This window comes from Daucus carota, chromosome 4 (assembly GCF_001625215.2).
Source record: "Daucus carota subsp. sativus chromosome 4, DH1 v3.0, whole genome shotgun sequence".
In the NCBI taxonomy this organism is placed as follows: domain Eukaryota; kingdom Viridiplantae; phylum Streptophyta; class Magnoliopsida; order Apiales; family Apiaceae; genus Daucus; species Daucus carota.
This window is the reverse complement of record NC_030384.2, coordinates 41,599,190-41,622,258: the sequence shown is the minus strand read 5'-3', so window position 1 is coordinate 41,622,258 and position 23,069 is coordinate 41,599,190. Positions and strand designations below refer to the sequence as shown.

Sequence of the window (23,069 nt, the reverse complement as noted above, 5' to 3'; positions counted from 1 at the left end):
ACTAAAATACTAATAAAATGGTGTTAAGAATTAAATTATAATTAATAAATTACGAATCATATACCCGCCCGTGCTTTGCACGGGGTTAAAGGCTAGTATAAATTGAAACGGGAGTACTCACAAAATAACTCGGACGGTTTTACAATCTTTTCGACCAATTAAGATCGGGTAAGCTAAATAAGTACGCGTCTTGTTCCAACAGAAATAGAAATAGTTAAAAAATTAATTTAATTAAAATTGGGATTTGTATTTAATTGAGATTCCAAAAAAAAAAAAATTCATTCATGAAATTGAGAATATCTAACTCAGATTTAAAAAATTGATTAGAATTTTGGAATTTTTAATTAGAGATTTAAGTTATACTACAAAATCTGTTGATATTTAATCGGAGTTTTAAATTATACTATAAAATCTAATGAAATTCAACCTAGATATTGAATTAGAATTGTTCAGTATATTTATAATATTTGAAATTTCATCAAAATTTATAAAATTTTGAAGTATTATGTTTAAATTTTAATTTTTTATTAACTCTACTATATTTTATTAAAATTTATATATAATCAAAATCAAATATAAATGATTAAAATTCATAAATTATATAAAATCCATTAAAATCTTCCTTTCTCGAGTACATCCAATTACATCTGAAACTCATACCTTAAACCCCTAAGATATGAGTTTTTTATACCTAAGTGGAGAGCTAGGTATAACATGCTTTTTTTTTTGTCTTTATTTAAGTAATGAAATATTAATGTTTGATACAAAATTAATCAATGATGCAAAAATATATGACAATAATAATTTTATTAATATTTTTAATTAATACATATTAATAACTTTCTTTTTATAAAAATTGTATATATTGATTTCAGCATCAAACATCAAACATCAAACATAAAATCATACCAGGCTAACCGAATCTTCATTCCTAACTCTATACCACTCCTCGAACAAAACGAATCCATGATAAATGGAAAGCGTCCTAAAATAGTCTGGTGGGATTCCATCAGGAGCAAGCGGGATTGGGACTGAGTCTAGTGAGAACTAGATGGGATCTATTGTGAATTTTTGACTTTGAGAAACATGCGTCAGCCTGTTGGGAGCTTATGAGTTTTCTGGTGGGCTCCGGGGAATTGAGTAAAGTTTAATCACACCCATCGACAAGCCAAAGAGAGCGGAACACCCCTGTCGAGTTTACAACTAGTATTATTCAAAACCAATTCATAAAAATTTCACGTTTTGTTTTAAGGTACTGTTTGGGGTTGCTGTTACAGACAGCAACAACAGCTTTTTGCTGAAAAGCAGGTGAAAAACTGTTTGGTAAATCTAAAAGCAGCTTTCCCGAACAGCAGCTTTTAGCTGAAAAGCTGCTGTTAGAAAAAACAGGTCCTCCCATGCTTTTAGAAAAAGCTGCTTTTCAGCTTTTGCAGAATGCTGTTATAGATTTCATTATAAAACCTCACCAAAATCATTATTATTTTTTATATTATAACTCAAAATAAGTAAATATCAAAAAATTACCAAACAGTTATCTGATTTCTACGACAGCACTTATTTTACCAGCACTTTTTCTGACAGCACAGCAATTTTTAACAGCACCCCCAAACAGACCCTAACTCTCAAATCAAATTTACTATTTGTTGGGCCTGCCCAGTCCAGGGAACACTAAAAGAGCTACAGAAGTCCAAAACAGGGTCAAGACGGAAAGAACAGCCCAACCCAAAAGAGAGAGGGGACTATAGATATAGCAAGAGAAGGCACAAACAGAGGTTTGCCCTCCAACACTATTATTGTCAGAAAGTGAAAAGTTGTTTGAATTCTTTTCACGTATTTTTAAAAATTTAACCATATATTCATACATTTTTTTCTTATGAATAAAAATATTAGTATCATCTTTTTTATTCATAAATTTTTATATAACTAATATAAATTATGCAATATAAATATACGGTCAAAACTCTTTAAATAAAAAAAGTCAAACACCACTAGTACTATCGTACATTTGGCTCGAATTTACGTGGAATCATTTTTGTGTCAGCCGACATGAACTCAAAGTCAATAAATATAGTAGTAATATTGAGTTCAAGCTCATTTAGGATTTTAGGTGCATCATTTAATCCATCACACCACACAACAACCCACATGTTCAAGTTATCAACCACTCGCGAAGAAACTGGAGCAGCTGAAATATTAATACCAGTTCTTTGATTCACAAATACTATGCGTGAAACCGACCTCGAAATTTAAGGAAATTGAGTGAAATTTATAAAACCCGTCCAATCCCAACTTTCACGTCAGTTTGGGTCCCAAGCTGGCAATTTATCAAAGGACGCGGTACCTTGGTGGAGCATGCGCAATGGGGACGATTAGTTGCTTAATTAATTACAGTCATGCATGGTTTAGAAAAGCATAATCATATTTAAAGCATTGGAGCCCTCGCCATTATTTCTATTCAGCATTGTATGCCTCCCAGGGACCTGGTAGATGGGGATCAAATCTATTGCGAGTCATCCAGGTCAAATCATGGTACAATTATTTGTATCTCTCTCATCATCCTCTTCCATAGAAACCCCGGCGTGATAATTCAAGTACCATTAGGTGTTGTAAATGATCACATTAATTCTATTGAGTACTAGTAGACGATATATATACAACAACGCCTGTTTGGGAATCACAATCAATTTCTTCCACTGACTTCTGCTTTTTCTAACCCGTTTGTGTAAAGAAGTAGAAGCATTTTTAGGAAACAGAGAGCCTGAGGATGCTAACTTCTAAGAGAGATTCTGCTTATTTTCCAAACAATTTATTAACTTATTTACTTTTTAATTCTACTCCATTTTTTTACTTTAAGGAAGCAAATCATTTTTTTTAAGTTTGGCCAATCCACCCCATAATCATATCATTTTTTTCGATTCCAGCAAATATAGGATTGGAGGATCAAGTAAGAAACAATTTATGGGTTGAGAGTAGCTCGTTTGCTGATACAAATGAGTATCCTTAGGTTTATTATTATTGCAATTTTTAAATTTTTGATTAGGTTGATAAAATACTCCTGCTATATTTTTATCTTTCTAGCTAATTCTATATATAGAAACGGAGTAAAAAATACGGGTTAAAATATATGTACTTTAGATTACTGAGAGCTCCCATGGGTGGAAAATGTATGTACTTTTGTGAAGAAAAGTGATGAACATAGGAGAAGTATATGTATGATATATGTACAAATATCAGTGTTGTAAAAAGCGCATTAAACGGCCGTGTAAGCGGAATCAGCATTAAAGCGCTTCGATTTTGTACTAAACGAAAGATTACGCGTTTTTGAAGGTTAAACGGACAATTAAGCGAATTAAGCGGTCGTTAAGCGGATTGAGCGGTAATTAAGTGGTCAAAATGATGTTGACTTGCTAATTTTTTTTTAAAAATTAATTTTGAAAAATTAATTTTTTAATAATATAACTATAATTATATTATAAAATTAAAAAAATATTTTTTATCAAAAAAATTAAAAATGCATATTCTAAACACAACATAATATTATTTTTAAATATATTAATATTATAATTAAATATTTAATTAATCCGCTTAAAATTTCGTTAAAGCGTCCGCTTTACCGCTTAAGCGCTAGAAGCTACTCCTGCCGTTTAGAACCGATTTGCGCTTTTCACAAACACGGAAAATACAGAAAGTAGATACCATCATACTGTTGTTAACTAATTAAAAGGTGGATCCTTCCGGTTAGTTAGAACTTAGATCTGGAACAACAGCATAATTGGGAACAGTAGAATAATAGAGTAGCATATTTAGAAACACGGCCCCAGTAGCTAGCTAGCTTGATACGGACATTGTATGCACAGTCCAAATCCAGTTGAATTATAATCTCTAGTCCCAATTTTTGTGAACCGTCGACTTTTCATTTATGTTATTTATATTATTACATCAAATTAGCTCACATAAAATGGGAGGAGAGAATGTCATAGAACATTTATTCCATCCTTCACATCATTTCTTATATTTGATGGGAGGTGAATTTAAAAAATTAATATAAATATTGAAAAAAGTAAGAAAAATATGTCAAACATATATATATATGAACTGGATGAAAATAGTAAACCGAAATAATATATTGAAATAATTTTTCTATATTATAAAAATTTGTTATTTTGAAAAAAAATGAAGCATAAAACATTGGGAGTGATATTCAAAAAATAAGAATGTAAAGGAATGATTGAATCCGCGAGTAAAAGGGTTTTATATCATCATGGACATCGATCATACACTACAAAAAAACAGGACAAAACCGACCGGATAAAACCGACCGCCAAAAAAAAGTGTCGACTTAAAACCGACCGGACTAAATCGGTCGGTTACGTCGCAGAGCGACGTCGTTTTGCCTTGCTGGCAAGGCCAGACATTTTATAACCGACCGGAGCAACAGTGGTCGGTTTTACGGCTGACGTGTACAATGCTTAACCGACCACAGCATCGGTCGGTTATGTGTTTTTAAAGAATTTAATTGATTTTTAAATAAACTATGAGTTTAAACGACGACGTGTGATCGCGAAAACGAAAACCGACCGCCAGCGGTCGGTTTTATCCTAATATATTCATATAATTTTTTTTATTTATGTGGAAAATGGATAACATAAACTCGTCAGGGAAGGGGTTACGACGCCGTTTTTGTATAAATATCATAACCGACCGGCACCGGTCGGTTTTAACTCGTAATTTTGATTAATATGATTCTCCCCCACCAGTCTATCTTTCTTTTTCCCCAACTTATTTTCTTCCTCTTCTCTTCCCAAAAATCTCTCTCTACTCCCCTCTCTCTGTGTCTCTGCCAACTAATCTCTCCCTCTCCGCCAATAAAATGCACATGAAGAATATGGATTTTAAACTCCGTTCGGTCTCGATTGGATTTTGGATATCAATCTCAATTAGGGTTCAATCTCAATTTAAAGGTATATCGATCTCTCCCTCAGTTTCTCTTTAGCATTTTGTGTATGTATATATATATATGTGTTTTTGTATGTATGTATATATATGTTTCTTTATGTATATGATTTTGAATTTGAGTTTGATTTTGAATTTGAGTTTGATTTTGATTTTTAGTTTCTCTTTAATTGTGAATGTTCTTTGAATTCGATTTTTAGTCGAGTTTGTAAGCATGAATGCATGATAATGAAGAAGGAGTCCGTTTTTGAAGCAAAATATATAATCATTTCATTCATATTCATAATTTATAAGAACACCCATAAACATATATATTTATAAATACTTAAATAAAATTCATAATAAAACACTTGAAAACAACTGTAACAACTTCAAATCCCCGAAGGGCCCGCCTTGCCTTTGCCTTTGCCCGCCTTGTCCTCCTTGTCCTCGTCCTTCTTTTGTTGCTTCAACTTCGCGGTCATCATCCCCGCGAAGCGAATCAACCACTCTTGCTTGCGTAGCGCTGCCCGCCTTTCTTCCTCTAACCGCTCCTGTTCGAGATAGTGATCCATTTGCATGAACATGATTGGGATTCTATAATCCCAATCCATTTCCACCCAAATGTCATCGGGGATGTCGAGAATGCCATAGGAGACTCCATCGATTGTGACGGTGTTGTTGTTGTAGTTGATTGTGACTGCCATTGTAATTTTGATTGTGATTGTAGTAGTTGTAGTTAATTTGTGGTAGATTAGAGCCCTTTTTATAGCACAAGTGTTAAGCAACTAAAAAGTCTCTACATTGAATTGTATTAGTGTTATAATCCCAAGAGTCACCCTTCCATTACCTTGTATTGAATTCTATGAGTTACACTCCCAATATTCATACCCCTTGATTGCTTAGGAATTTGATAGGATTTTGAAATTTAAATATTATTAAGATTAATTTTATTTGATTTTGGACTTTGAATTTGATTTACTCATCTATTTTATTTGATTTTGAGTTTGATTTGATTTTGATATATTTTTTTGAGTTTGATTTTATAAAGCGTGTGAGTTTAATTTGTTGTTCGCATAAATTTTAATTTGAAATATTTTGAAGATTAAACAATTTTTTAGGGAGTTATCAATGACGGGACTGGTTTTTATCAGACGACTTGTGAATAAATGGTTGCGTTTGTTATGAGTTTTCTGATATAAAACCAGTTCCGTCAAATTATTTTTTAAAAATTTAAGCGACAAAACCGACCGACTAAAGTCATAACCGACCGAGGTTACCATTGCCGTAACTCAGTAAACCGACCGATTGGATCATAACCGACCGTTTATAGCATAATCAAGTGCAGAAAACCGACCGATATGGTGGTAGGTTTTGTTCTTATTAGTTTTATTTATCGGTTTATTTGGCTAAGTCTTGAGAATGCTCTGCGGCACCGAAGAACGACGTCGTTTGCATACTATAAAACCGACCGATTTCGGTCGGTTTTGATTATTTTATTTTTATTTCTTGATTTATTTTGGCTAAGTGCTAAGACGACGTCGTTTGTGCAAAATAAAACCGACCGAATTGGTGGTCGCTTTTGGGCGGTCGGTTTAATATGGTCGGTTTTAAATGCTGGGAAAGTAGCGTTCTGCTCGTTAACCGACCAGAAACGGACGTTCGTTTTATTTTGCAACATAACCGACCACCCGGTGGTCGGTTTTGACCCCCATTGTATATTTTATTATTTAAAAAACGGCGGGTAGGTGCGTTTTAGCAGTGATACGACATCGTTTTGTTTAAATAGACATAACCGACCGTTTATATTTGACAGTCGGTCGGTTTTGTGTGAGCTAAAAAGTTAAAAACTACTCTCCACTTTCATTATACAACAAAGCTTGGAAATTATCAAATATCAAAAGAAGAAGAAGAAGAAGGAGAAGAAGAAAAAGAAGAACAAGAAAGGAAGGAATCAATTATCAAAAACAAAGTAAGCTACTCTTCTTAATTATGATCACATTGTGATTTTTATTTATTTTGTTGAGAATAATTTGTATGAATGTTGTTTATATAAATTTCTTGGATAATTTGTAATGTGTATATGTTTTATGTTATGTTAATACATACGTGCGTGGTGTGTATATATATTTATGTAGATGACAAATCTTGATCGAAGTTGGATTAGTAACCGGTTGCAACGAGATAAAATTACTCTTAATTTAGAATATAGGGAAGGTGTAGAGGAATTTTTGAATTTTGCAAGCTTGAAAATGGAGGGAGGTATGATGAAATGTCCTTGCAAGCTTTGTAAAAATTTGAATTGGTTAGGGGTAGATGATGTTCGGTTTCATTTGATATCCGAGGGTATGATGGAGAGTTATACGGTATGGACTTCGCACGGAGAGGTTTCGCAAAAAAATAAAAAGCGAAAATCATGTGAAACGCGAGAATGTCGTAGGGTAGTAGATGATCATGTTGATATCAACTCCATGTTACATGATTTTGCCGGTTCGAATCATGAATTTTATGATACCACGGGTACTACTAATGTTGAAGAAGCTCCTAATGATAGTGCTAAAGAATTTTATAAGGCGATTGTTGAAAATGGTGCTCCTATTTATCCCGGTTGCACAAAATTTACAAGATTAAGTTTTACCGCAAAATTGTTGGAGTTCAAAAATGCGTCTAATTGTAGTGACAAAGCCTTCAACAGTTTGATTAAGATCATTATGGACGTGTTACCAAAAAAGCACACATTACCCGAGTCTTATTATGAGATGAAAAAGGTTATGAAAAGTTTAAGGGTGGAATATGAAAAAATTGATGTGTGCGAGAATGATTGTATGCTATTTTATGGAGATGACAAAGATAAAATTGTGTGTGATATATGTAGTTGTAATCGATATTTGGATAAATCAAGGAAAAATGGTAAGAAAATTCCGAGAAAGATTTTAAGACATTTTCCTTTGATTCCCCGACTGCAACGCTTATATATGTCGGCACATACATCCAACCACATGAGGTATTACAAAAATCGAGAGGTCAATGAAAAAGAAATTTCTCACCCTGCGGATGGAGACGAATGGAAGAATTTTGACCTCCGATATCCATCATTTGCTCAAGAAATTCGTAATGTAAGACTTGGTTTTGCGACCGATGGTTTCAACCCGTTTGGGAATACGGGTAACAAAACATATAGTGTATGGCCCGTGGTAATTGTTGTGTATAATCTTCCGCCGTCCATGTGTATGAAGAGACCGTATATGTTTTTGACGGATATTATACCGGGTCCGGAGAGTATTGGGAAAAATATTAATATATATCTTAGACCTCTCATTGATGAATTGAAGACATTATGGTATACCGGAGTGCAAACATATGACCAATCTCTAAAACAAAATTTTACCATGAGAGCGGCTCTTATGTGGACAATCAGTGATTTTCCTGCCATGAGTATGGTAAGTGGTTGGTCGGGGAAAGGAAAGCTTGCATGTCCAGTGTGTTTGGGAAGTGTGCAGGGGTTTCAGTTAAAACATTCTGGGAAATGTTCTTTTCATGGCACTAACCGAATTTTTCTTGAACCTAATGATCCATTGCGTAAGAAGAGTAGCTTGTTTGACCATTCGGAAAAAAGGTTGTGGCGTGGACGCTTATCCGGGGAGGAAGTTAAAACTTGGATTGATAGCATAGACTTTCCACCACCCGGAAAGACTAACAAAAAGAAAAGAAGTGATGGATATGGGGTTGAGCATCATTGGACTCATGCCCCGATGTTCTATGATCTCCCTTATTGGTCTTCACATAGTTTGCGACATTCCATTGATATCATGCATACCGAAAAAAATGTGTTTGAGAACATATTTTTTACCATTGTTGGGGGCAAGAAGTCAAAAGATCACCACAAGGCAAGGTCGGATTGCAAACACTTCGGTGTGTTGCCTCATTTGTGGATTGATGAAAATGGCAAAAAACCAAAAGCTCCGTACTCTCTTAGTAGAAAACAACTCAAACTTCTATGTCAGTGGATTGAGTCGTTGAAACTTCCAGACGGTTATGTCTCAAATATATCTCGTTGTTGCAATGCTAAGGAGTGTAAGTTTTTTGGATTTAAATCGCATGATTGTCATATTTTCCTTCAAAAATTGTTGCCTCTATCAATTCGCGAGCTTCTACCGGGACCAATTGTGGATGCCTTGACAATGATTTCCAATTTTTTTCAAGAATTATGTTCATCTGTGATTACGAGATCCGACTTGGATCTAATGACGAAATCGGTTATTAGAGCTTTGTGTTTATTGGAAACAATTTTTCCTCAGACTTGGTTTGATTCGATGGAGCATTTGGTAATACATTTAGCAGAAGAAATTAGACTAGCAGGACCCGCTTATTGGCATTGGATGTATCCAATTGAACGGTTATTAGGGAAATTTAAACAAAAGGTTGGTAATAAAGCGCGAGTCGAGGGTTCAATTGCCGAACGTTATATGGAAGAGGAGATTCTTAATTTTTGTTCCTTCTACTTTGCCACGGACTCAATTCATAATAAAATACGTCGCAATGAAGCTCGTTTTGATGGTGATGGCTCCGAAAAATTAGAAGTTTTTGAATATCCAATTGAATGTCTTGGTAAAGAGGGAAGTCGTTATTTGACCGATAAAGAGCGAAAGTTAGCAGAAGAATATGTACTTCTAAACTCTCCAGAAATTCAACCTTATCTAAGGTATCATTTATAATTTAAATAAATTTATTTAAATTTATTTAAATTCATCTTAATTTATTATAATTTATTGATAATTTATTTTAATTTATTTATTATAATTTATTTCAGGCGGTTTACAGATCGTGTTATGAGTCAACGTCCGGAGACAACACCTCAACAATTAGATTGTTACATAAAGACCCGATTTAAAGATTGGTTATTGAAAAAGGTATATATTGTTTTTTCAATTTCTTTTGAAATTTGAATATATTTCATCAATATAATTTTAATATTTTTAGGTTGGACGAAATGATGTAAACCGACCTCTTCTTCAATATTTGTTTGAGGGACCGGCTATGCGGGTAATGACATTTGAGACTTGTAAAGTCAATGGATACAAATTTTGTACGAGAACATCTTCCGGTTCCGGTGTCATTGTTAAGGGCACTTCACATGATAACAATAGTGATTATTATGGACAATTGGAGGAAATTGTCAAGCTTATTTATCGAGGAGGAAATTATGTATATTTATTCAAATGTATATGGTTTGATAGTGTCGGAAATGGTGTTGTGATTGATAAAAATAGGGTCGTGACCGTGGATATTACTTCAAGATTGAAGTCGGATGAGATTTTTATTTTGGCTAGTCAAGCTTCCCAGGTTTACTATGCTCCCAGTGTATTGAATCCACATGGCAAATATTTTACGGTCGTCAAGTCTAAAAGTCGTCCGATAAGCGAATCTATCAAAATATCAAATGATATTGAAGAAGCTTATCAAGAAGATAGATCAAATGCTACTAGTGCATTCTCTATATTTGTTGATTTTGCACAATATGGTTCTTTACCGTTCATTCGACATGAAGAAGATGAACAAGAAGAAGAAGACAAAGATGAAGAAGAGGATGATGATGAAGAAGAAGAAGAAGAAGAAGAAGAAGAAGAAGAAGAAGAAGAAGAAGAAGAAGAAGAAGAAGAAGAAGAAGAAGAAGAAGAAGAAGACAAAGATGAAGAAGAGGATGATTATGATGATGGATTTGATGAAATTGATTAATATAATTGAATATTTTATGATGTTGTTGAATTATTGATTATTAATTTGTTAGTTTCATGAAATTATTGATTATTGATTTGTTAGTTTGTTGGATGGTTGTTGGTTTGGTCGCAGGTAAAGGCAGAGAAAGGAAACAACAAAACCTTGTTTTTTTTGTTAAAATACGCAGAAAACCGACCGACTAGTCACATAACCGACCGCTTTTACCATTCAATACGCAGAAAACCGACCGAACTGCTATATAACCGACCACGGTTACCATTCGGTAAAGCAGAAAACCGACCGATTGCAAATATAACCGACCACGGTTACCATTCGGTAAAGCAGAAAACCGACCGATTGCAAATATAACCGACCGACTTTCCCTATATATTTTTAAAAAATCCGGTTCGCCTAATTTTCACGTTACGAAGTCACACATGTTAATTATAAACTTGACTAAGATGTTTTAAATTTTTAGACAATTCAAAAAACATTTTTATATGTACGGATCCCCTAAACAGAAGACTAATCATATACCAGAAGTCTTATTTTGAATTACCTCGTTCACTCTTAATTATTCAAAAATTAGATGTTTTATTATTTAAACGATCCAACCGTACGGATGTTAATAAAATAATCTCATCAACGTCGAGACAAAATTTCAGATGATTTCGATGAATCGAAATACACCTTTATAACCTTTTTATTGTGAAAATATACATAAATAAAATTTTAAATTAAGAAAATATTTTTAAAAAACCCGGTTCGACTAAATTTCACGTTACGAAGTCACACATGTTAATTATAAACTTGACTAAGATGTTTTAATTTTTTAGACCTTTTAAAAAATATTCTTATATGTACGGATCCCCTAAACAGAAGACTAATCATATACCAGAAGTCTTATTTTGAATTATCTCGTTCACTCTTAATTATTCAAAAATTGATGTTTTATTATTTAAACGATCCAACCGTACGGATGTTAATAAAATAATCTCATCAACGTCGACACAAAAATTCAGATGATTTCGATGAATCGAAATACACTTTTATAACGTTTTTATAATAATACTTTATATAAACAAAATATTAAATTAAGAAAATATTTTCCCAAAAACACAAAACCGACCGACTATATAGTAAAACCGACCGACCTTGAAAAATTACGCGGAAAATGAATTTTTTCGTGAAAAATTAAAACACCCGCGCGACAGAAACGACGTCGTTTGATGGTTCTGCACAGATTTCCAGGTCAAAACCGACCGGGTTGCCGGTCGGTTTTGGTGCGTCAGTATATAAACAAAAAAAAGCCCCCTTTTTCCTCTTTTATTCTCACACGAACACTACTGCTGCTCCAAACTCTTTCCTCTCCAAACTCTTTCAAACTCCAAACTCGAATCAAACCCTCTCCTAACTCTTTCAAGGCAAGAATCAAGTGCAATGGCGGCAAGAATCAAGAATCGGAAACCCTCTCCAAAATCCTCTTCAATGGTAGAATCCGAAACCCTCTCCTAACTTTTAATTTGTGTTAGTATAGAGCTTAAATTTGTGTTAGTATAGAGCTCTATTGAACTTCAATTTGTTTGATTTGTTTAGTTTTCAAGCTTTTATATGTATGCATTGTATGTATATAAAATTTGTATATGTTAGTTTGGAAATATACATGCAAGTTCTTGTCGTCGGTTATGTCATGAGAATGAAAACGATAGGTTTTAGTTTGTGTATGTTAGTTTTGGTTTGTATATGTTTTAGTTTTAGTTTGTATATGTTAGTTTTAGTTTGTATATGTTAGTTTTGGTTTGTATATGTTAATTTGTATATGTTAGTTTGGAAATCTCTGTTTTTTATTTGTTTTTATATTTTTGTAATTTTTAGTTTGTACTCACATTCATAAGGAGGGCTTGGAATTTGGTTTTGTGTTTGTATTAAGGGGTTGTGGTTTGCATTTGGCATTTTGATATAATTAAGGTGTTGTGGTTTGCATAATTGGTTGTGAATGAAATTTATGTGATATAATTAAGGGGTTGTGGTTTGTATTTTGGCATTTTGATTTATAAGGGGTTGTGGTTTCATTCATTTTGGCGTTTATATGTTCAAAAATGAGTCGATTCATAAGGTGTTGTGGCTTGCATAATTGGTTGTGAATGAAATTTATGTGATATAATTAAGGGGTTGTGGTTTGCATTTTGATTCATAAGGGGTTGTAGTTTCCATTTAAAGTCGATTATTTTTTTATTCATATTCTAACCAATGGTGTTTATGGTGTTTGATTAGGGCACCTTGTGGTGGTTTGTCATCCTTGTGGTGATGATCATTGCCTTAATGGCAAGAAAAGGCAAGGGCAAGGGGAAGGCCAAGGAGACAACCAAAGGCAAGGGAAAAGGGAAAGCCAAGGAGACAACTTCCACTCGGAAGGGTAAAGGAAAGTCTAGCACCTTGGCTATACGTGATGAGCCAACTGATTCGGATGAAGGCGGGGAGAATCCGAATGAAGAGGAAGTTCCAAGACGAAGGGTAATTAGGAGGCCACGATCCCATTCAGCCGGTTTGTTTGGAAAAGTCCCTCCGAAACCAATCCGTATCAATATTTCAGGAGGACAGTAAGTCTACTTGTAGTAACTTATATATATATATATATATATGTATATCTATCTATCTGTATATATATATATATGTATCTTGCACTTGTTTAAATTTTGTTGACATACATATATATGTACATATAATCTCTTTTCACATTTTGGTAGTATTGAAGATGATCAAGCAAAGAAGACTTTGCTTGCTATTGTTCGTGAAAGGTGGCCCGTTGGACATTACACGTTCACCGACATTGTTGAACATGATGGTGAATGGCTAAAACACGTAGTCGAGGAATTTAATGTAAGCTACTCTTCTTATGCTCACATCGTGATTTGTATGCATGCTTTTTTATTTATTTGTATTATGTGTAAATAGTCTAACCATATGTATGTAATTTATCTTGATTTTATTATAATTGTAGTTATATTTCAAGCAACAAAAGGGACAAAGCCGGTCCGAAGCAAAAAATATAATTGAGAAGCATATCAAGAACACAATAAAGAGGACGTTGAATGAGCTCAAGACAAATATTGAGCAAAAATCAAAGGAAAGCGGAATATCAAAATTGAGTTTAAGACCTGGATATTGGTCTGAACTTTTTTGGAAGGATTTATTAAATTATTGGGAAAAGAATGAGGGGCACTTGCATAGGTCATCCGTTGGATCTACGAACCGCAAGAACGTCGAGCGGTTGCATAGTGCCGGTGCCCGGTCTTTTAATAAAGTGAAGGAGGTATATATAAATATCTATTATCATACACACCTTAATTTCTTAATTAAGATTTAATTCACATATATATTATATTCATGATTTAAATTGTTTTTGGAAGGAAATGAAAAGGAAGGAACGTGGAAAGAATCCAACTCGCCTTGAAGTATGGAACCGGACGCATACAAGGGTTGGAAGTGATCCTGAGCACCCCGTGTATACCACGCCTGCTGCAATGGCCATAGCGGTAATTAAATGATTGTCTTGTGGTTTTTTTTTAAAGTTTCAATGTCCATTTTACTTTTTAAGTTGTTTAATGTACTGATTGATGCACATTTCTCTGTAGACACGATATGCTTCTATTCTAGAAAGCAGGCCGGTGTCGGTTACACAAACAGGGGATAGAGACGAGCCCTTGGAATGGTGGTTGTCAGCAACCGGAGTTCCCGAAGGCAAAAAGCCTAAGAAGGACTACCTTGTTGGATTCCCCGAGGCTCGTGCTAGTCAACTTATTCCGACTCTTGCCTCACGTTACAGGGATTCAACAAGAGGCGAAGCCGGTGGATCTTCCGGTCAGAGACAAGAAGCCGTCATTCCCGACAATGTGTACCTCTCGGTCGTGCGCAATGTGCTCAATGAGGTCCGTGCGAACCCCCTTCAATTTCAGCGACAAATGTCTGAAGAAGAGATCGCGAATTTTGCAAAAACCGCACTAGAGGCCTCCGATCCAGCTGCCGATCCAAGTACAAGGGTTCAATGGAATTCTATGATTGGTGGGGAGATGGTACACATTGTGGGGTCGATGGTCGAGGATATACTCCTCAAAATGGAAAGGAAGGTTGAAGAGGTACGAATTCATATTTGTTATCTACTTGTATTGATCGAGTATGCTTATTTTCTTATTGGTTGTCATTGTCTATTATATGTGCAATTAGGAAAAGGAACGCAGACTCGCAGCGGAGAAGGATTATACTGATCCAGAGGAGCTGTCGGAGGAGGAACGCGGGGGACCCGAAGCCGGTGCTGATGCGGGTGCCAATGCTAGTGCTGCTTCGGGAGCGGATGCTAGTGCTGCTTCCGGAGCGGGTGCTACTGCCGCTGCGGATGGAGCTGCTTCCGATTCAGATGTTACATTAGATTAGTTTGGCTTTTGAATATTTGTGTTTTGAATATTGTGTTTAAGTTGGATTTGGAATTTGGTTAATGCTTGTGAAGGGCTTTTGGTTTGCCCTTGTAGACAATTATAAGTTTGATGTTTGGGATTGTAGTTATGGTACATTTTGTTGTTATATATGGTGTTGTGGTTTATGTATTTTGGATATTGTTGTTTGTTGGTAGCAGGTATGGCAGTATATAGAAACAGCAGGATTATTTTTTTTTTGATAGAAAACCCAGAAAACCGACCGACTTAAGACAAAACCGACCGTCCTTACCATTCAATTCACAGACAAAAACGACCGACGTACACATAACCGACCACGGTTACCATTCAAAAAAGCCAGAAAACCGACCGATTGCTTACTTCTCGGTCGGTTACCTTTGGTAGATCGGTCGGTTATACACGGTCGGTTTTAATCCCTGCAAGCGTTCTGGTCGTTAACCGACCATGTCCTGTCGGTCGGTTATGGGAAACCGACCGAACGCGGTCGGTTATAAGGTCATTGTTTTAGTTTGACTTTTCTGGTCAAACGTTTATAACCGACCACCTGCGGTCGGTTTTAGTGAGCTGCCGCAACTTTGACTTTTTGGTCAAGATATTTTAACCGACCACAGACGGTCGGTTTTAGTTCCCCCAACAAATTTGACTTTTTTGGTCAACAGATTATAACCGACCACATACGGTCGGTTATATTATTCTTATATCGATTGACCATATTTTGGTCAAACATGTAAAACCGACCGACTCCGGTCGGTTTTAGTTTACACGTGGCTGTGGCGTCCACGTGGCTCCAGATGGCATTGCTGCAGGGCCCAGGTAGCGACTTTCTTAAATAAGCAAAACCGACCGACATTCCGGTCGGTTTTCGTCTTTAAACCCGACCAATAGCTGATAACCGACCAGGTTACAACCGACCAGCTTCTCCGGTCGGTTTTAGTGTTAAAACCGACCGTTTACCCTTTTAACCGACCGTTTTTGGCGGTCGGTTTTGTCCTGTTTTTTTTAGTGATAGCCGGAGAAATATAATTACAGTATAGTTTCTTTTTTCTTTGTTTTCTTAATTATCAACAGTATCTGTAATATTTGCTGCTATCACAACTCTTGTTCTTGGTAATGAATACTACTCTAGCTGAGATGAATGAAATAAGAAATATGGCATCCATGCATGTCATGTCATATTCCCTCATAATCTCATTATGAGAAGGAAGGAGACCAAAGTAAGGTGATGACTGGAGCGGGCTGCAACCCCATGCTCTATTATTACTCATATTATTATTAGGAAAGCAGGACATACTATAGAAAACGCGATACACATGTAGGGCAGAACCAACGGTGGAACTTTACTGGGGCATGCTTTGCATGGACCCTTTCTAATTCTCCATCCAGGCATCCACCACACCAGTTCATTGTACGTATGAATGTTCATACACAACTTATACAAAAAACTGATAACTATTTGTAAATCTCATATTTTTGTATTTTTTTTATATTCGGAATGCAAATAAAACAAAGAGACTATGCATAATGCTAATACATGTCCTTCCATGCAATCGCTACACTGTTCATAACTTCATTTTATTGTTTTGACTATCACAATAATCATGGAAAACAATGTTATTGATGGATGAAAGTATTAATTGGTAGCATTTCAGCTGCCCCTAAAAACATTTAGAGGGTAATATTTTGATTAAGATACTAGATACATTTCAAGAGTATAAACTTAGCTACTGCTTATATGCGGACTTCTTATTGTTGCTCGTCGTCTGTCATTGCCGGTCGTTAGAGTGCTCTGCCATAGCAACTATCTTGTTCTCAATCCCGAATATATTAAAGATTTGGTTCATTATTAATGACTTCTCTTAACATTATTCTTGATCCGCGTGCATGTCGTATTTGTTATATTTTGAAATGATATAGAGTATTTTTTTTTATTTTAATATTTAATAAGCAGATATTTAAGAGTAGAATCGTGTGTATATAAGGTGTATGTTTTTCTTAAAATAAATAAAAAATAGGTATTTGTCACCGAAAATTTCCGCTCCCGTTCTCCGTTTTTAAGTTCGCACCAGTTATAACTGCGTACACCGGAAACACTACATATTCGAGCATGTGTGAATTGTGATGGTGGCTTGTTTGTTTTTGCACGTAATAAACTTTAAAGTATTATTCCCAAATGTATTTAAATTTATAGCCTTTCATTTGTGGTGAGGAGATACTCAAGTTGTTACTCCACATGTTTTGATGAGTCCCAAAAAGTCAATTTTCAGCTTCATATAAACACATGAACGCATGGTTTCGGTCAGATAAATATTGACTTTTAATCAAATTCTATATCCTATTTTTTTTTTTAATCAAATGACATATTTGTGACAAATTGAAAATTCTAATTCAATAATTTAAGTGTATATATGAGATCCCATTATTATTAATATAAGTCAATCATTATTAATTAGGATTTGAGAAAATTTAAAAAATAGTGTTTGAGATAACTAGTATTTTCCTTAATGAAAACGTCACCAGCTCTCATACAAAATAATGTGTAAATGAAATATTTAATATTAAATAATATACGTTATAGTTAAAATTAAAATTTTGAAATTTAAAATTTACATTAAAGCTCCTCTTAAATCACACACTATTATAACAAAGTATATATAAACTAAAAAAATTCAAATTTTGAATTATATGAAATATAAATTATTTATTATATTAAATGTCATGATACTCATACATATGTTTTGGAAAAATTAATAATTGTAAAATATTATACATTAAATTTCAGAATTGTGACCAAAGTTTACACCGATTTTTAAAAATTTGGCCAGAGTTCCGGATTCTCAAAAAAGTGGCCAAATTTTGGCTCCGCTTTTCAAAAGTGTGGCTATCGTCGTTAAATGTCATTTAACAGGAGCCACATTTTTTAAAAACGGAGCCAAAGTTTGGCCACCTTTCTGAGAATTTGGAACTCATTAATTTTGAAAAATGGAGTCAAAATTTGACCTTTTGAGAATTTGAAATTCTAGCCAACTTTTTGAAAATCGGTGTAAACTTTGGTCACGATTTGGAGTTTACTCAATACTCCCTCCGTCCCAGTCATTTGTATATAAATGGCTGGGACACGGAGACCAATAAATTGTGTAAGAAATGAGTAAAGTTAGATGAAAAGTGGGTATAGTGATGGGACCCATTTATATTTAATAATAGATTTGAGATAGTGGAGGAAAGTAGTGGGTGTAATAGTGTTTATATTATTATAGAATGAAGATAGTGGAGGAAAGTAGGTGGTGTAATGATATTTTATATTATAAAAATTTACTACTTTTGGAATGTATACAATTGATGGGACGTCCCAAAAAATAAACTGTATACAATTCACTGGGACGGAGGGAGTATTATATATCAAATATAAATTAAATATAATCGACTATAATAATGTGATGTGATATACATCAGAGTCAAAAAAAACCCGGTACAACCAAAACGTATCTTACCACCGGAATCAATCATATGATGTGATATAAATCGGAGTCAAAAAAATTTCTCAAAATTAATTAAGAGCCGTATGGCCTCATGCATACACAGCACCTCATGTTCTTCTATATAAGAAATGTTCTTCGTCTACACAATGTCCACGCAGAAACACATATAGATGTGTATATTATTATCAGATGGTCTTCAGTAGGTTTCTTCATATTGCTTGCAGAATGCCTGCATATTTTACTAATTTTGTACCTATACAGCAGCACCATAATACACATACAATCTTTCTTTCTTCAGCCCAGGATGCTTAACTTGAACACTTTGCTACCGGACCACCTGGTAAATTCTTCAATAATATCAATACTATCCTTGTTGAGTTGAATAAAAACAAAACTATTTTTATCATTAGATTCTGTCAAGAAATGTGGTGTTGTTTTAAATTTGTAAATATGTTGTACTTGGTGTCAACTAAATTTACTGTACTGACTTGATTTCCATGGACCATGGAAGTGAGAAAGCCTTTGTGAGAAATATCTGCCCACAAAGGACCCCTGCTTCTGCGATTCTTGTATATAAGGAAATTTGTTTAGGTGTGGGATTAGAAGAGATCTGCGAAGATGGGAATTCTGAATCTATTTCTTGCTGCTTCAATGCCGGTGCTGAAGGTGCTTTTGGTAACTGCTGTTGGATCATTCCTTGCACTAGACCGTATCAAAATATTGACAGAGGATGCACGGAAGCATTTAAACACTGTAAGAAATAATTTTATGCAATCATCTAAATTGTGCTTTCTGCTGGATGATTTTATGTTGCGGATATGTGGTGCTAGAGTATTTTAGCCACTATCATAAAATTTAACCGGGAGAAATGAAAGAAGAATATAATTTTTCTGCATTCTTGGAGTATTCTGTTCAATATACTTTCCATGTGACAAGTTGATACCTACGGCTATAAGAGAAACAACATCAATATTGCATTATTCTATATTTAGTTTGCTAATGCTGATTTGATTGTTCAACTTTCTGGCTTGGCCGGAATATTCACATGTAGTAACTAAAATGTAAGGCCCTTCTGCAATCTCAAAATATATGCATAACACATTTTCATCTTCTGGAGAAGCTCGGATCCCTAAACACATGCGAATAATTTCTCAACTAACAAACTCTAAGATGTGTGTTCTTATCGTCGTTCTTTTAATTTTTTGATGCTCCACCAATCAGCCTACCTCTGACAACTCTCCTGTCTTACTTCAATTGAAATCCTAAAACAATTTATGAATTATATTATCAGGTCAGTCTCTCATATTCGACAGAAATGACATCTTTTATTTTTTACGGGCAGGTTGTATTTTACGTTTGCACTCCGGCTCTTATACTTGGAACCTTGGCGCAAACAATAACATATGACAGCATGGCTAAGTTGTGAGTTCCTTTTTGCTGTCACAAACTTAAGGACATGTCAGCCTGCCAAACTTGGTTGCAACATATTTAGACTGCTTTGTATTTGATTGTAGGTGGTTCATGCCCATAAACGTCTTCATTACATTTATAATTGGTACTTTGCTTGGTTGGCTGGTTAACCTTGTCACTAGACCTCCACCTCATCTTCGAGGACTTGTTATAGGCTGTTGTGCTGCAGGTAAGTAGTAGCTATTGTTGGTGATATATTTTGTGTACTTGTCAATGGGGTGAACGAATTCAGGCTCTCGAATGGCCTCTTCTATAGATGTTGTTACTCTGTCTCTGTGCATCTTTACTTAGATACTGTTTGGGGTTGCTGTTGCAGACAGCAACAACAGCTTTTTGCTGAAAAGCAGGTGAAAAACTGTCTAGATAGCTGCAGTTATAATCATCTAAACTGTTTCCTCATTGGAACACCATAATTCGGGACACAAGTTAAATAGCTTGTTTTGCTATTTTTTTTTGGGAAAATTAAATTGCAGGTCCCTGAACTATTGACGTTTTATTGTCTAGGTCCCTGAACTAAAGATTCCATATTTCAGGTCACTTAACTTTTCTGTTTTCTGATCTAAGTCCTTCCGTCAAAAAGATTCTAACGGTGTTAACTAGGGTTCTTGAGTTTCATACAGATCAAAGCAATTTTGAAGGTGTTAGTGATATCCAAATTCAAAGTTCAAGTAGTCAAATCGAAGCTTGGGTCGCTGGCGACACTCATATGACACCAATTTTTAAAAATTATGTTTAATTTAAAATTTTATAAATTTAGGTCACTAAATTCGATAAAAAACCTTAAATTTATGGTCCAATTTGGGCTTTTTTAAAATTAAATCTAATTTGTGAAAATTGTTGTCATATGAGTGTCGATAGTGATTCAAGATTCAATTTGACTACTTGAACTTTGAGTTTGGATATCACTAACACCTTCAAAATTGCTTTGATCTGTAAGAAACTCAAGAACCCTAGTTAACACCGTTAGAATCTTTTTGACGGAGGGACTTAGATCAGAAAATAGAAAAGTTAAGTGACCTAAAATACGGAATCTTTAGTTCAGGGACCCAGACAATAAAACGTCAATAGTTCAAGGACCTATAAATTAATTTGCCCTTTTTTTTTTTGAATAGTTTCACAATTTAATTATTACAGGAAATCTGGGCAACATTCTCATCATTATAGTCCCAGCAGTTTGCAAAGAAAAAGGAAGCCCATTTGGAGATCCCGATGTCTGTAGCACATATGGACTTGCTTATACTTCACTCTCCATGGCGGTATATAATCTCTTTTAGCTAATCCTTAATTTGGAATATCTCATTAGATGAATGCAACAAAAAATGATGTTTCTGTCATCAGGCACTCATTGCAAATTTTCGATATGGCTATTGTTGCATTGCAGATGGGAGCTATCTTTCTGTGGGGTTATGTTTATAATGTAATACGATTATCTATAGAAGTAAGTGCTTCCTCTGTTAGTGAGTGCACTACTATAACAGGCACTGCAGAACCGGAGAGTTTCACTGAACCATTACTTTCTCCAAAAGAATACAACGTGTCTGAAGACAAAGCAGATTCATTACCCTGCACTAGGTTTGATGGAACACAGGTTAGTTATGGCAATAAAATTACTACTTTGCACTAGAACTTTAGAAATAATCTGCAACTTCACTAGATTCTTTTAAGCACTCTTTTCTGTTATACCCTTATGGCCCCTCCAACAGTTCTTTCTTGGTGTACAATTTTGTACAGTATATTTCTTCACTATAATTTTATATCAAATGTTAGTCTTGATAGTAGATCTTTGGCAGGTGGGAGTTGCAGATAAACTAAAGCAAAATGTCATGAACATCTCAAGAAATCTCAATTTGAAGAAGTTATTTTCCCCTTCAACGAATGCAGCAGTAAGGTCCCATTAATATTGTTGACATTCTACGTTAAACATAGCAATATGCAAATACATGTTAGGTTTTTCAAACTATTGGCCGTGTCGGTTATAGGGAATTATGTGGTGACTTAAAAAATTTCTCTGTTTCATGTACAGATCTTGGGCTTCATAATAGGACTTGTGCCTCTGCTTAAAAATTTATTGATTGGTGATGAAGCGCCTCTCCATGTGATTGAAGACTCAATTGTCTGGATTGGGTAAAAGCTCTGAACACGCGCTTGCTTAAAGTCTTGAGCAGTGCCTTGCTTGTAATTTTGTATAACTGATCTTCCGACTTCCATTCAGTTTTAAATTATTGAATTATGTTCTGTATCTGCGTTTCTTAAACTGCAGAGATGCAGCTGTGCCAGTTCTCACTCTAATAATTGGCGCAAACCTCCTGAAAGGTAACAACAAACTACACCTGCCTCAGCTTAGTTAAGACTGAATCTATATGGACAAAGCCAAGCCTCTAACACTTCTGAAACTTTCCGAGCAGGTTTGCAAGCATCAGGAATCCAGAAATCCATGATTGTTGGCATTATAATTGCTCGATACATTGCCTTGCCAATAATAGGCACTTTGATCGTTCGCACTGCAGTCAGGTTTAATCTGGTGTCAGCAGATCCTCTGTACCAGTTTGTTCTTTTACTTCAGTTCGCGGTCCCTCCTGCTATGAATATAGGTAATCCTACATAGGTGACTCTCTCTCTCTTCTGAGTCTGAGCCTCTCGTCTTATACTTAGCATCTTTCATGAAGCTATTGCCTTGAATATATTGTAGTCATCTGGTCTATTTGTTCAACGTGACTGCAGGTACAATAACACAGTTGTTTGGTAAAGGTGAAAGCGAATGTTCTGTTATAATGCTATGGACCTATGTTTTTGCTACTGTATCGCTTACTCTTTGGTGTACCTTCTTCATGTGGTTGGTCGCTTGATTCCGCTATTTCTACCACATGAAAGGATTACAGATTCGAAGGTGTGAAAATAAAGAACTGCTACAAGACTACAGGAAAAGAATGTGTTGCACCCTTCAACATGTATTTTTGAAATATAGCATATTGAACTGAAAATATAGCTTCAATACATAGTTTCTTCCTGGTTTTTCATCTTT

The 23,069-nt window shown here is 34.9% G+C and overlaps 4 protein-coding genes across 4 annotated transcripts; all 4 read left to right on the top strand.

Annotated features, from left to right (window-relative positions):
* The first annotated feature begins 6,372 nt into the window (after nt 1–6,372).
* Nucleotides 6,373–12,608, top strand: LOC135152309 (uncharacterized). The gene is made up of 4 exons (XM_064092206.1): nt 6,373–9,634; nt 9,743–9,842; nt 9,913–10,453; nt 12,526–12,608. The coding sequence occupies exons 1-4, from the start codon at nt 7,071–7,073 to the stop codon at nt 12,606–12,608; spliced, it is 3,288 nt and encodes a 1,095-aa protein (XP_063948276.1). The 5' UTR covers nt 6,373–7,070.
* Nucleotides 12,609–12,853: 245 nt separating this feature from the next.
* LOC135152308 (uncharacterized) lies at nt 12,854–14,578 on the top strand. The gene is made up of 6 exons (XM_064092205.1): nt 12,854–13,250; nt 13,398–13,530; nt 13,652–13,963; nt 14,061–14,186; nt 14,286–14,432; nt 14,477–14,578. The coding sequence occupies exons 1-6, from the start codon at nt 12,958–12,960 to the stop codon at nt 14,576–14,578; spliced, it is 1,113 nt and encodes a 370-aa protein (XP_063948275.1). The 5' UTR covers nt 12,854–12,957.
* On the top strand, nt 14,225–15,233 carry LOC108218042 (uncharacterized). Its single transcript, XM_017390963.2, has 2 exons — nt 14,225–14,786; nt 14,875–15,233. Exons 1-2 carry the CDS (start codon nt 14,613–14,615, stop codon nt 15,079–15,081), a joined length of 381 nt encoding a protein of 126 aa, XP_017246452.2. The 5' UTR covers nt 14,225–14,612; the 3' UTR covers nt 15,082–15,233.
* Nucleotides 15,234–18,652: 3,419 nt separating this feature from the next.
* On the top strand, nt 18,653–23,064 carry LOC108215810 (protein PIN-LIKES 3-like). Its single transcript, XM_017388387.2, has 11 exons — nt 18,653–18,917; nt 19,089–19,330; nt 19,920–19,999; nt 20,092–20,216; nt 21,182–21,303; nt 21,429–21,635; nt 21,838–21,930; nt 22,071–22,171; nt 22,308–22,360; nt 22,453–22,638; nt 22,769–23,064. Exons 2-11 carry the CDS (start codon nt 19,196–19,198, stop codon nt 22,891–22,893), a joined length of 1,227 nt encoding a protein of 408 aa, XP_017243876.1. The 5' UTR covers nt 18,653–18,917; nt 19,089–19,195; the 3' UTR covers nt 22,894–23,064.
* The last annotated feature ends 5 nt before the right edge of the window (nt 23,065–23,069 follow it).

What these genes read in the sequence shown, in the direction of transcription:
- LOC108215810 (XM_017388387.2), top strand. Translation starts at nt 19,196, where the DNA reads ATGGGAATTCTGAATCTATTTCTTGCTGCTTCAATGCCGGTGCTGAAG. An exon ending in ATACTTCACTCTCCATGGCG is followed by an intron (nt 21,304 to 21,428) that starts GTATATAATCTC and finishes GTTGCATTGCAG; the next exon opens with ATGGGAGCTATCTTTCTGTG. An exon ending in TGGCGCAAACCTCCTGAAAG is followed by an intron (nt 22,361 to 22,452) that starts GTAACAACAAAC and finishes CTTTCCGAGCAG; the next exon opens with GTTTGCAAGCATCAGGAATC.
- LOC135152308 (XM_064092205.1), top strand. Translation starts at nt 12,958, where the DNA reads ATGATCATTGCCTTAATGGCAAGAAAAGGCAAGGGCAAGGGGAAGGCC. An exon ending in ATCAATATTTCAGGAGGACA is followed by an intron (nt 13,251 to 13,397) that starts GTAAGTCTACTT and finishes ACATTTTGGTAG; the next exon opens with TATTGAAGATGATCAAGCAA. An exon ending in CTTTTAATAAAGTGAAGGAG is followed by an intron (nt 13,964 to 14,060) that starts GTATATATAAAT and finishes TGTTTTTGGAAG; the next exon opens with GAAATGAAAAGGAAGGAACG.
- LOC108218042 (XM_017390963.2), top strand. Translation starts at nt 14,613, where the DNA reads ATGTCTGAAGAAGAGATCGCGAATTTTGCAAAAACCGCACTAGAGGCC. An exon ending in TGGAAAGGAAGGTTGAAGAG is followed by an intron (nt 14,787 to 14,874) that starts GTACGAATTCAT and finishes ATGTGCAATTAG; the next exon opens with GAAAAGGAACGCAGACTCGC.
- LOC135152309 (XM_064092206.1), top strand. Translation starts at nt 7,071, where the DNA reads ATGACAAATCTTGATCGAAGTTGGATTAGTAACCGGTTGCAACGAGAT. An exon ending in AAGATTGGTTATTGAAAAAG is followed by an intron (nt 9,843 to 9,912) that starts GTATATATTGTT and finishes TAATATTTTTAG; the next exon opens with GTTGGACGAAATGATGTAAA. An exon ending in TGTTGATTTTGCACAATATG is followed by an intron (nt 10,454 to 12,525) that starts GTTCTTTACCGT and finishes TGTAATTTTTAG; the next exon opens with TTTGTACTCACATTCATAAG.